General features: G+C 41.9%; 1 protein-coding gene across 1 annotated transcript in view; it reads left to right on the forward strand.

The window, feature by feature from the left end:
* Nucleotides 1-8,212, forward strand: part of LOC134586248 (CD109 antigen-like) — a 115,508-nt gene extending 107,296 nt beyond the window's left edge. Inside the window, exons 18-19 of the mRNA XM_063441740.1 lie at nt 3,205-3,307; nt 7,848-8,212. Coding sequence (XP_063297810.1) covers nt 3,205-3,307; nt 7,848-8,206 — 462 coding nt within the window. The 3' untranslated portion in view covers nt 8,207-8,212. The remainder of the gene's footprint in view (nt 1-3,204; nt 3,308-7,847) is intronic.
* The last annotated feature ends 6,390 nt before the right edge of the window (nt 8,213-14,602 follow it).

Genomic DNA, 14,602 nt, shown 5'->3' on the forward strand with positions numbered 1-14,602 from the left:
TCTCCTGACAGAGTTCACATACTCACGTATCCTAAGTCTAAAATGACGAAACGTCTTGCCCACATATTTTAGGCCACAGGAGCAGGCCAACAAATAAATTACTCCTGTTGTGTGGCAGTTGAAGAAGGAACGAGGTTTGAACTTCTTTAGATCACTAGTGTCAGGGACCATCTTGGATTGTCTACTGATAAATGGGCACGCACTGCAGTGACCGCATTGAAATGTACCCATTGGTAGGTATTTTTGAAAGTAGCCAGAGGGGGAGGTGGTCGAGAGATGACTGGGTGCTAGAATGTCTCTCAAGTTCCTGCCTCTTCTTGCTGTAATCAAAGGGAATAATGGCAGTATTTATTTAAGGTGCTTAGCAGATTTAAGGATAGGCCAGAACTTATTAAAGACATTTGACATAGTATCCCATCCTGCATCAAACGTACCAATACAGCGTATTTTGTTTTCCTCAGTCTTTCGACTCCCATCTGTAATCAGTTTCCCGTTCAGTATGGATTGCCCTAAGGTATGCTCTTTTTAGAACCCTATTAGGGTAACCCTTGGTCTTAAACATATGACGTAAGTCATTCGCCTTTAATTTAAACTCTTCCATGGTAGAACAGTTCCGGCGAAGTCTCAAGTATTGGCCTATAGGGATTCCAGACTTGAGTGGTGTGGGGTGATGACTGGACCAACATAAGAGGTTATTGGAGGCCGTCTTTTTCCTATACAGAGTTGTTTCGATTTTGCCTCCAGATACCTGTAAAGTTAGGTCTAGAAAACAAAGTTTTTGACCCCCTACTTCACTAGTGAACCATAAATTGAAATCATTAATGTTAAGCAGACGTACAAATTCATTGAATTTGTCTGATGTGTCTAGCCATATTAGAAACGCATCGTCGATATATCTTTTCCAGTAAAAGATCTGATCGATGTAAGGTTTCAGCTTTGGGTCTAGCCTGATACATCTCTCCCACCAGCCGAGATGGAGATTGGCATATGAGGGCGCGCAAGACGTCCCCATAGCTGTACCAGTGGTCTGGTGGAAGATTTTGCCATTAAACAGGAAGACATTACGGGTTAGAATGAATTCAAGTAGTTCAGTCACAAAATTCACATAGTGTTCAGGTAAGTCCGTTTCAAGTTTCAGCAGTTCACAGGTATGTTTAATACCAAGGTTATGGGGAATTGAGCTATAAAGGGCCTCCACGTCTAGGCTGCATAGAATAGTGTTTGGAGGTAGGATGAGATTGGTTAGTAGGTTGAGCATTTGTTTGGTATCTCTGAGAAAAGATGGTAGCTTCTGCACTACTGGAGACAAAATTTTGTCAACATAAATGCTTGCATTTTGAGTGAAATTGTCACACCCGGAGACAATAGGCCTACCGGTTGGATCTGTTAGCGATTTGTGCACTTTAGGCAGACAGTAAAAGGTGGATAGACATGGTTGTTTTGTGCACATAAACCCAAACTCATCTAGATTGATGAGTTGTTGATTAACTGCTTTTGTAAGTAAGCTTTTTAACTCAATTTGGAATTGTTTCGTAGGATCTTTAGCTAGTACACGATAGGTACTTTCATCAGATAATAATCTTTCCGCTATACGAATATAGTGGTCTTTATTGAGTACCACCACATTCCCCCCCTTATCCGAGGGTTTAAAGATCAAATTTGTATAGTTCTGTAGTTTTTTCAGAGCTAATACTTCCTGTGAGCTGAGATTACCACTGGGAGATAGATCAAAATCCTCCACATTTATGTTTTCAATTTCCCTAGTTACCCTTTCGAGAAATACCTCCAGATTTTTATAATCTTGAAAGTGTGGAGTGAACTTACTCTTGGGTTTCAAATTAGTATATGGAATGTCATGATGTACAGAACCATCCCCAGAGTTAAGTAGTTCCACAAGAGTATCAAGGCACTCCAGGTCTTTTGGTGATAGGCCTAGATTTTGTGCCTTAGTTTCTTTTCGTACTGCATGATATTTATATAGAGCCAACTTCCTCACAAATAGATTAACATCCTTGGTCCAGGTGAACTTGCTAAATGTTGGAACGGGTACAAATGATAGTCCCTTCTCCAGTACGCTAAGTTCAGTTGCGCCAAGGGTGGTATCTGAGAGGTTAAGGACGCGCAGAGAAGGCTCTTTTATTCCCTGCGTCGTCTCTGACCTCTGCCTCGGTATCTTGTGTGCGGACCTTGAGTTAGGTCCGCTTGTCTCAGGCCTAAAAAATCCACCCCTTTCTTAAGAATGCTTTTGGGTGGATTTCTAGGGTTGGGGACTTTTCTGTTTCCGTATCTGTTGAGTCATACTCAGATGTGCTGAATTGATCAGAGTCCACTTTTGACCTCTTTTTAAAGGAACGGTAGACTCTACCTTGTTCTAAATCCTTTATGTCTCTCATATATTTCTGATGTTTCCTCACTTTTATTATATGTGAGAATTTATCCAGATTGGATTTCAATTTTATTTCTAGTATCTCAAATTGTGGTTCTGCTTTAAATCCCTGGACCAACTCAATTTCTTTGTCCAATTCAAGGTGAACATTGGTTAATTTCATAGACTCGTATTTACAGATGATATTCATGAAAGTATTTGAGCACTTAGATGCTGCCTCATCCCATTCCTTATAAAAAATTAAAGCTCTGTTTACCCTCTAAAAAACGATGTATAATATGTGTTGGTGCAATAAATGACAGAGATGCCAATTGCGTTTGAATACAAACAGCAGAAAAATGCAGAAATGGCCTTTGTCCTTAAGCGGAAGACAAGCTTCTGAAGCTCTGTCCTTAAGGGGTTAACTGGCAGACAATAATTAATATTCCTCTCTCAATATTCAATTAATATTGTCAACTTGCTTTTACCAGTTTATTCTAGATGTACCAATGATCCAATATTATATTATCTTATTTCATACTAACCTTAATCATACTAGCTTTCTTCTCAGTTTCCAACTCTTGATTTTCAAACAGGACACCAGTGTCATATTTATCTATACAAATATCGGAATATTTGTCATACCATTTTAAATAGCACTGAAAATTTATTTTTCTTTAATAAATGTAAAGAAGCAAATCAAATATAGGCATTCAGACATAGTGCCACTGATGAAGGGAAATTTTGCATTTAGGTTTTTAACACTGAGAAATAATTTACTGAGTAACTTGAAGAAAATATATTAGTATTCACATTTTATATTGTGACTTCTCTTTTAGGTGAACAGAACCCAAGTTTGTGTATCTGTTCCAATGGTTCGCACTGCAAATGTAGCTGGCTCACAGGATTCTGTGATAACAATTTTGGAATACTATGATCCAAGTAAGTAATGAGAGTGAGACCTATAATATATATATATATGTGTGTGTGTCTATATATATATATATATATATATATATAATAAAATGTTCAAGGTCTGGCACTCTACCTTTAAGGATGATTCATCAAAAAAGCCTCGGTGCTGCAAAGCGTAGATACATATACGAGATATAGGAAGAGCACTCCAGAGGTCTTGTTCAAAGGTGTTTATTTGGTGAAAAAGTCTATCGACGTTTCGACCTTACGGTCTTTATCAAGATACAAAAACAAGTGAAGGCAGTGGCAATATATAGGCAAACCAATAAAGAACATGATCACTAACCTGAAAAAGCTGTGTATCTCCATGCCATGTGTGAACACCAGAGTGTGATAATGAATAAAACCGGAGTGTTCCTGTCCGTAACTGATGACGTCACAGGAGTGCGACCGGAAGTCATCGTGTAAGTGTATCTAGGTAACCTAGGTAACCAGTCCGTGAATATCCAAGTAGGTGAATAAGTGGAGTGGCAATAAAGAAATATGGATCGAAAGTTAAAATGCTAATGCTAATACTGGATGATTCTAAATAGATATGTAATATATATGTATGAATTAATCTTATACCGACAGAGGATACAGAGCATGAATGCAAGCGGAGGAGATGAGCTGTAAACATAGAAACCAGTGGATAGAGTAGAAAGGATAAAAAATGTGTATGACCTGAAAATAAAAATGTATGTAGTGAAGCAGCAAAAATAATAAATACACTAATAAATGCGAACTGAACTGTATGGAGTGTGTGTGGACAGGCAGCGTAACCAAGAGCAGACCCGTGACACCGAAGTCTAGAAAAACGTGAAAAGTAATAAATAGATAAATGACAAACAAGGTATGAAAGAGTAAGATGATCTGGTAAAGAGTCACAGAAGAAACGAGGTGTGTACCAAGATGTGTATATAAAGAGAAGAGAAGTGGGGAGAGGCGGATATAACGCCTGGATGCTATGAAGGTAAGAAAAGTAAAGGTGTGGAAGGCTCTAGTGAGAGAGATGTGTAATGACCTGGGTATAGATAATTATATATAGTCTGTAGACTAATATCCAGTATTTGTGTGCATGGATAGTAACCATGCTATCCAAACTAAATCGGCTATCAAGCCACTTACACGATGACTTCCGGTCGCACTCCTGTGACGTCATCAGTTACGGACAAGAACACTCCGGTTTTATTCATTATCACACTCTGGTGTTCACACATGGCATGGAGATACACAGCTTTTTCAGGTTAGTGATCATGTTCTTTATTGGTTTGCCTATATATTGCCACTGCCTTCACTTGTTTTTGTATCTTGATAAAGACCGTAAGGTCGAAACGTCGATAGACTTTTTCACCAAATAAACACCTTTGAACAAGACCTCTGGAGTGCTCTTCCTATATCTCGTATATATATATATATATATATATATATATATATATATATATATATATATTGTACAAATTAAATAGCAGGTCATTTTAAAAATATAAACCAATAATCATTTACCAAAACATGCAGTAAAAACCAAGACATCTGACCTGAATTATTGCTTAACACCAGTAGGTAGGCACATTTTGTTTTTTACTTTGTGTTTTATTTTCAAAATGTCAACTTTATTTAAAACCAAAACGAATCACCATCAACTGAATCTGTGGCTTGAGGCTATAAGTGACTTTGCTGACCATGGGATCTGGCACTCATATAGATGATGATTAGACATGTGCAATTCGTTTCGTTCCGATTGTCAATTGCCAACTTGGCGAATTTCAGAAGTGTCGAATTTCGCTGAATGTCCGAATAGCCGAAGCACAGAATTGCCGAAGTACTAATATACCCAGTGGAAGAATGAGGACTGTTACACTGTATACCAGTTTAAATAAAAAGTATACACACATAGCCAGGATTCAGCTGTAAGCATTTGCAACGCTTACAACAATTAATTAACACGTTCATATATAAGTTACTTAGCCAGTCAATGGATGGGAATGAATAAGTAGATAACTCCCTAATTCCCACGGTATTAGGGAGCTATCTACCAAAAGGCTGAAAGACCTAATTTTTAGTAAAAATTACTTAGTATTAGTAAATTCTGCCCCTACTCGCTATACCGCGAGTAGGGGCATTTCTAGTAAACAGTGAACAGCCTGTGGCTGTTCACTGTTAAAAAAAAAAAACCCAATGTGTCCACCCTCCCGAGCCCCCGCTCATGCCACGCGAATAGGGGCTTTTAAACTGAAGGGGGACCTATTTCCCTCCACCGCCCCCACCCCTGGGCGGCAGGTGGGGGCCCTGGATGACAATGGGGGGAACCTATCATGTGTCCCCCCGGTGCCAACCCCTGAGCGGCAGGTAGGGGCTTTAAATCAGTATAGGGGGGACTTATTGTCCTCCCCCCGGCCCCCACCCCTGAGCGGTGGGTGGGGGCCATAAAGTAGAATAATGGAGGGGAACATATTGTCCTCCGCCCGGCCCCCACCCCTGAGCGGGTGTTGGGGGCCATAAATTACTTCAAAGGGGGGGCGTATTAGCCTCCTCCTAGCCCCCACCCTTGAGCGGCACCCTTGAGTGGCGGATGGGGCCCTAAATCAGAATATGGGGGGGTCCTATTGTCCTCCACCCCTGGCCTCCACCCCTGAGTGGTAGGTGGGGGCCCTGGATGACAATGAGGGGAACCTATTGTGTGTCCCCCTGGCCCACACCCCTGAGCGGCAGGTGGGGGCCCTAAATCATAATAAGGGGGGAACCTATTGTCCTCCCCTTCGCCCCCACCACTGAGCGGCGGTTGGGGGCCCTAAATTACTTCACATGGGGGAATGTATTGCCCTCCTCCTGGTCCCCACCCCTGAGCGGTGGGTGGGGGCCCTAAATTACTTCAAAGGGGGGGCCTATTGTTCTCCCCACCAGCCCCCACCCCTGAGCAGCGGGTTAGGGCCCTAAAGTAGAATAAGGGGGGATCTATTGTCCTCCCCCTGGCCCCCACCCCTGAGTGGCATATGGGTGCCCTAAAGTAAAATAAGGGGGGGTTACCTATTGTCCTGCACCCCCGGCCCCCACCCCTGAGCTGCACCCTCCCCCCCCACCTTAAAATAGTGAGGGGGGGACAATAACTAAGGACCTGTAAAAAAAGAAATAAAATTTACCATTTGATGTCTTCTTTATTCTAAAATCGTCTTTTTTCAGCCCTAAAAAGGCCAAATCAAAAACCATAATACCGCCGCACTCTGAAGAAGAAAAAAAAAAAACCTGAGCGCAAAAAAAAAATCAGACGAAAAAAAACCCCCAGGCGCTGAAAAAGTAATCCATCTTCACCCATGGAGGGCACCGCACAGACTGAGCTCTGCAGGGTGGGGGAAGGCTTATAAAGCCTGTCCCCGTCCTGCAATTAGGCTCAGCGCACTCTGATTGGTTGGTTTAGGCCAACCAATCAGAGTGCTCTGACAAGTAAATAAATAGACTGACAGGTAAGTCTCTACATTTACCTGTCACAGCACTCTTGAACGCTTGAACCTGTCACAGCACGCTTGAAATCCAACCAATCAGAGTGATCTGTGTCATTTTACACAGCGTGGGAAAGTTCTTTGGAATTTTCCCACGCTGTGTTACATAGTTACATAGTTAGATAGCTGAAAAGAGACTTGCGTCCATCAAGTTCAGCCTTCCTCACACCTGTTTTTTGCTGTTGATCCAAAAGGCAAAAAAAAACCAGTTTGAAGCACAATTTTGCAACAAGCTAGGACAAAAAATTCCTTCTTGACCCCAGAATGGCAGTCAGATTTATCCTTGAATCAAGCAGTTATTACCCTACATTGAAAGATTATATCCTTGAATATTAATGTAATTTGACTCATAACAGCACTCTGATTCGTTAATTGAAAGATTGAAAGACGTATTGGTTAATGCTGTTTCAGGGTTAGGGTTACAATAGGGTATTGGTTAATGGTAAGATTGGGGTAGGCATACAGTTAGTATGCATTATATGCCCTAAATAGCAGTATGCATGCAAATAGTAAGCATTGGATAATGGGTATGGTTGATATAGCGTTAGTGTGGGGATTGGTATCGGGTTAGCAATAACTATCAAAAATGTATTTAAATCCTAGAAATATTAGGCATTTAGCCATCAGAACTGATATATGAATCTAGACTGAGTTCGTTTTAATTAGTTGCACTGGATGTGTAACATATATTATAAGCAAACATTTTAAAATATTAATTTTGTTTCTAAATTTTTTCACATTTTTAACCTTTTATTCACATTTAATGTTGTGTCAGGTATACATATGAGATATTATTTGATATTTATACATATATTTAAAAAACATATATAATATGTTTGGGGGGTACTTGAAGAGAAACCCTTAAATTATGGTGGAACACACTTATAGCTCAAGTCAAGGTTTTGTTTTGGTTCAGAACGTAGACAATTGCCTCTGTCCTGCAAGAGTGTTTAATATGCATTTTTTCAGATATGGATTGTATTTTCATTCTTTTACTATGCATACTTCAACATACATTTATTATGTTTCAGGAAACTCAGCAACCAGAACCTATAACTCTGATACAATGAAAAGCATACCATTGTGTGACTACTGTGGACAGGATTGTGCTTCTTGTCAATCCAAAGTCCCAGCAGACCCACAAACCACAGTATGGGAGGAAACAAAAACCACCACAACCCAGTCGAGTCCAGGAACCACTATCCAGTCTAGTCCAAGAACCACTACCGAGGAGAGTCCAAGTACCACTACACAGAAGACACAAAGTACCACTACGCAGAAAAAGCCAAACACGACTGTCAAGAAGAATTCATGCCCCACTAACTGTCCTACCACATCAACATTTAGTTTGTTTGTTTTTTTCTTTCTGCTTTACATATATTATATGTGAAACTGATTTTAGAAACCGTATATTATGATTTTGCTTTTATTATAATATAATAATAATTTTTTGCATGTGTTATTTGGGCAGAACAATGATTTACAGATCTTGAAAATCATTATGAGCAGATTAAGGTACATGGTGTTTATGAGTTTGATTTACATTAAACATAAAATAAACACAGATGCATAATGAAACTTAATTAAAACTATACATAATTCTTGGTAAAATAATTTATATAGATACTATTAAATCAAACAAAATAATGTTAAAAATTTTTTGGGAAAGCTATGTAATAAACTTGCATTTAACTAATATATGTTTGAGACCAGATATTGCTACTTGCAAAATATGGAATTTAAAGTACAAGAATGAAATATATTGTAAATGGTCTTACACATTTATAACAAGAAACTGAAGGTACACTAATTGTATTAAATCAACAACTAGGTAAATTATCTATACAGTAGATTTGTTTTAGCTTCTCATATAACTAATAAGCTAAAAAAAAAAAAAAAAAATCTTACAGAAAAAAAACACTTCCATGTAGTATTTACCAACACAGTGGAAATATGTTGCAGCATTGTATAATTAAATTGAAATCTGTCACCCCATTCACTCCATATTCAATAGATTTATTTTGGAGAAAGACCATTTATTCAAACGTCAGTTATCAGAAAGTAAAAAAGAAAAATATAGCAAAACATATTTAGTGCATGTAAAATACAAAATCAAATCGGTGGTGGTGGGAACCATCTGATTTTTAAGCTCACAAACACATGTTGTTTCTAAAACAAATTGCACAATATAATGTTCACCTTGTCTGACTTTACTTCATATCTCAGATCTCCTGCCTTTTATTTCCAGTTTCCAAGCAGACATCCTGGCATCTGGCATGCTGATGTGCTTATGTATACCTAACTCTAATCCCACCCGCCAATCCAGGGCCGGACTTGGAAAAAATTTGGCCTAGGCGTTTTTGCAATACAGTGGCCCACTGAGAATGGGTCGGGTCGGGGGGCAGTGTTTTGTCATCACCAATGACAAGCACACCCCTTCTCAAAGTGAGCGTCAGCAGGGCAGCCCATGCACAGAGCCCTGCTAAAGAGCCCTACTAAAAGCTCTCGCATGAGAAAATGGGCTTGTATTTGTCCTGCACAGCGCAAGTACATTTATTAACATGCTTTAGCAGTGTTTGCTTGTGACTTGTCTCTGGTGTTTCCATAACTGGGATACAATAGGGCAAAAATGCCAGGAACTCGTATTGTGCATGCATTTGGAGCTTGCTTGTGGGATTGCATGTGTGTAGAGGGAGTTGATTGTGGTGTGGTGATTTGTGTAAATGTTGTTTTCAGCTGTGTTGTGTTTGTAGTGTAATATGTGTGGCTAGGTGCTGTAGAGAGTAGGAGAGTGCTTGTATAGGAGATGTAGCGAGTGTGTGCATAGTGGCTGTGTCGTATGTGTTTATAGATGATGTAGTGTGTGTAGGGGTTGTAAAGTGTGTGTTTAGGGAAAGTAGTGTGTGTTTAGTGTGTGTCCTACAGGGGATCTAGTGTGTGCATAGGGGATTTAGCTTGTATGGAGAACCCAGAGTGTGCAAAGGAGATTTAGTGTATTTGTACAGCATTCAGAGTGTATAAGGAGTCTGTGTATGTGTGTGTAGAGGATCCAGAGTTTTGTACAGGATCTAGTGTGTCTATAAGGGGTGTAGTGTGTATCTAAAATGTAATGGGTGTAGATGCAGTGTGTGTGAGTGGTGCACTGTGTGTGTGAGTGATGTACTGTGTGTGTGCAGAGCACAGTGTGTGTGTGTGTGTGTGCATGTGTGAGGGGTGCAGTGTGTATAATCAAAAACGATCTGTGCAGTGTGTGTGGAGGGGGGGGGGTGCCATGTGTGCAGGGGTGCATGAGTGTGTGGGTTGCATTATGTGTGTGATGCAGTGTGTGTGTGGGAGGTTGCAGTGTGTGTGGTGCATTGTGTGTGAGGGGTGCAATGTTTATGTGGGGTACAGTGTGTATGTGTGTGTGTGAAGGGGCACTGTGTGTGTGAGGGGTTCAGTGTGTGGGGGGCACTGTGTCTGATAGGTGCAGTGTGTGTGTGGGATGCAGTGTGTGTGGTGGGGTGCAGTGTGTGTTTGTGAGCAGTGTTGTGTGTGGTTGGTGCAGTATGTTTGGGGTGCAGCGTGTGGAGCGGTGCAGTGATTCTGTGTGTGTGTGTTTGGGTTACAGTGGGGTCAGAGAAAAGAATATATATATGTGCATTTTTTATTTTAATTAAAAATATATAGTTTATACCACCCTTGCTTCTTACCTTGACTCAGGGAGGTGGGGCATTGCTTCCGAGCCCTAGTGGACCAGCGGTGAAGCTCTGGTAGGTTCTAGTGGGGAGTGACCTCTAGCCTGCAGCATGGTAACAGCAGCAATGCTCTGACCATGCGAGAGGAACCCTGAAGGCTAAAGCTTCCCCGGGGCCTCTCTCTCCTCTGCCTCCCCTGCTTGCAGCTCATTTCAATGCCTGTGGGCAGGTGAGTGAGTGCTTTGATCCATGAAGGCTCACAGACGGCACTTGCCCTGCAGTCGCTGGCAGGAGAGATCCTATGATCTCCCAAATCAGCCTCGGACCATGCCTATATATATATATATATATATCATCAGCAGGGTTCAAATTTGCATGTCCTGACAAGCCTAAAAGCTACTAGTTACTATAAACAAGCATACACACAGGATTGCATTCAAAACACATGGGAATGCAGGGCAAATGCAATGGCTGTGTGGAGTGCAGGTCCACCCATGGAAATAAATTCAGGAATGCATTAATTTTTTTCCAATGCCTCATGTTTATTGAGGGGTGTGCCTGGATATTTATCTTTTCTTTCATTCAATGTCTCCAGGGATTGGGCCTTCCTTTCTGGTGCACCCTGCATGAAGTATTCCCTCTTTTTAGTGTGTGCATTATACTCTTACAAACAAGAGAATTCTAGGGTGCCACCCAAAAAATAAAAATAAACGGCAGTTAATGCGAGTTTTATGAATTTATCAACTGAGCATTGCAGGTATTAAATAACGCATATTATTCAGACCCTTAAGTGCTCTTCTTCATTTGTGTTGAATTATTTGGTAGGAGCTCAGTACCAGAGCATTTGTATAGGCTTAGACCCTCCATGACAACACCTCCTAAAAGTGCACTATAAGTGCATATATTAAATAAAACAGCAGTAAACAAGCTAAAGTTTTAAACGTTAATTATTGAACTAATGTACTAACACATTAAGGTGCAGGTATACTCTCCTGAAAAATAAAGTGTCAGGTTGTCATGTAATGCAGACTTTTTTCTTTCAAGTAAGTGCACCTAGAAATGTGTAGTGCCTGTTTGTATGCACACTGGTTTTAGGGCTGTAGATATTGTGTGTGGCTAAGACTGGGGTCAGTAACCTTTTTCCACGTGAGGGCAGAATGCAGAATGCCATGTCTGTAAATGGATGGAGTGCTTCCTTCCTCTTTATAGCTTAAAGCATATGAGTTGGCTCCCTAATATAATGTCCATATGTGGGATTGCCATATTAAAATGACATTTTTCATCTCATTAAAGTGGTCAGAGTGCTGTGTCCTTGTCTTCCTTAGCCCTGCAATATAAAGTATTGCAGTTTTATCTGGTTTTAGAGAAACTACAATGTTTATATTTCAGGGTTAAGACTGCCTCTAGTGGCTGCTCCCTGGTGGCCAGTGGTAGATGCAGGCTTCACTGTGCTCTTCCTGCACAGCACCCAGCGATGCTGTGCAGGGGTGATGTCATATCCTGGCACAGCAGGGCACACAACGGAGCTGTCCAGGAAGAGCAAAGAATGTAGCTCCAACTCCCAACCGGTATACTTGAGCACAGTAAGCACGTGCTGTGTAGGTGGGCAAATTTCTACTCTGCCAAGTGAAAAGATCTGAAGCAAGATCAGTGACAGCCACCTAGGCTGCCTTAGATTTGCGCCTGCCCTGTTTGGGGGCAGATGCCCGTGATTTTTTTCATTGGCATTGGAGTCAGGCCTTGTAAGTTTGTGGGCCATAGGTTGTAGCCCCTAGTCAAGATAGAGACTGTAGAGTGTGCTTGTCTGTGTCATGAGGGACTGTAGTATGTGCATGGGGCAGCATTGCTGCATTGGGTGTGTGTATATGTGTATAAGGGTTACATTGAGTGTGTGTGTGTTTGTGTGTTTATAGGTGCTGTAGTGTGTGTATGGTGGCTGTTGTGTTTACAGGATATAGGGTGTAAATACGTGTGTGTGTGTGTGTGTTTGTGTGTTTATAGGTGCTGTAGTGTGTATATGGTGGCTGTTGTGTTTACAGGATTTAGGGTGTATATAAGGGCTGTATAGTTTGTGCATGTGGGTATAGTGTGTTTATGTATAGCCAGTGGTATATTTTGGACTTGTGCTTCCCTAGGCACGACAAAGCTCAGGCACTGCCATAATTTAAATATGACAAACCAGTTCCTGTCAAGGCTGCACCTCTTCCTGTTAATGACCCGCGCACACTAAAAACGTCTCAACTGATGCATGCACTGACATGCACTCACTGACAGATACAGTCATTGGCACACACACCGTTTAACCAACACACACTTTAACTGACAGACACACACTGACATACCCACTCACTGACAGGCACACACTCTCAGATACACTGACATACACTCACTGACAGACACACACTGTCATACACACACACTCACTGATTTGACACAAACTAACTGACAGACAATTCCTTAGACACACACTTACAGACACAAATGCTCACAGGTACACTATGACAGAAATGCGCTCACTCACTGACAGACACGCAGTCACTGATTTGACACAATCTAACAGACACAGACAATCACTTCGACATGCACTGACAGTCACACACAATCACTCAGATACTGACAGACTCACACTCACTGATGGACAGACACACACACATTAACTTACACACAGACACACACTGACAGACATACACACAATCACTGACAGACACAAAGACACACACACATTAACTCACAAACACACACTGACAGACATACACACACACACAGACTCACACTGACAGACACACACACACACACTCACAGACACAAACTGACAGACAGTGGTGTATTTTGTATTTGTGCTGCCCTAGGCATGACGAAACTTGGACACATCTTTAAATTTGACCCACCCCTTCCTGTCAAAGCAGCACCTCTTCCTGTTCAAGACCAACATGCACTTTGACAGACAGACACACATCCTCACTGATGCATGCACTGACATACACTCACTGACAGATAAAATAATTGGCACACACAATGTTTAACCAACACACACGTTCAGTGACAGACACACACTAACAGAACCACTCACTGACAGGCACACATTCTCAGATACACTGACATACACTCACTGATTTGACACAATCTGAGAGATACACACAATCACTCAGACACTCACACACTCACTGACAGACACATAATACAATCACTGACAGACACACTCAGAGACAGACACAAACAAACACACACACTCACTCAAAGACACACACTGAATAGACATACACAAACACACATACATTCACTGACATATACACACAGACACAATCACAGACACACACTTACAGATGTACACACATACTTACTAACAAACACACAATAACAGACATATACACATTCACTGGCCGATAGGGGCATCACTGGGGGGGGACCAGGTGGGGTCATGCCTCACCCCTTACATCATGCAGTGGCCCCACTTGTGCAGCCCTGGAAGTCGGGAGCACTGAGTATACCTTCACAAGCTGCCTCAGCAACTGTGTTCCACCCTTTTCCCACGAGTGGCCAGAGGGGGCACTGGGCTGGGAGTAAGTTCCCACTAGATCACAGAGAGCAGCTGTGTGTTGTGGGGGTCAGTCTCTGTGTGTGTGGGGGGAAGTCTGTGTGTGTGGGGGGGAAGTCTGTGTGTGTGGGGGGGTCAGTCTGTGTGTTCGGGGGTCAGTCTGTGTTTTTGGGGATCAGTCTGTGTGTGGGGGGTCAGTCTGTGTGTGGGAGTGGGGGGATGTCTGTGTGTGGGGGTCAGTTTGTGTGTATGGGTCAGTCTGTGTGTGTGTATGGGTCAGTCTGTGTGTGGGGTTCAGTTTGTATGTATGGGTCAGTCTGTGTGTGGGCGGTCAGTCTGTGTGGGGGGTCAATTCGTGTGGTTGGGGTCATTCTCTGTGTGTGGGGGGTAGTCTCTGTGTGTGGGGGTAGTCTTTGTGTGTGTGGGGAGTCAGTCTCTGTGTGTGGGGAGTCAGTCTCTGTGTGGGGGGGGGGTCAGTCTGTGTTAGTGTGGGGGAGTCAGTCTGTGTGTGTATGGGTCAGTCTGCATGTGTGTGTATGGGTCAGTCTGTGTGTGGGGGGTCAGTCTGTGTGTT

The sequence above is a fragment of the Pelobates fuscus genome, chromosome 2, assembly GCF_036172605.1.
Source record: "Pelobates fuscus isolate aPelFus1 chromosome 2, aPelFus1.pri, whole genome shotgun sequence".
In the NCBI taxonomy this organism is placed as follows: Eukaryota; Metazoa; Chordata; class Amphibia; order Anura; family Pelobatidae; genus Pelobates; species Pelobates fuscus.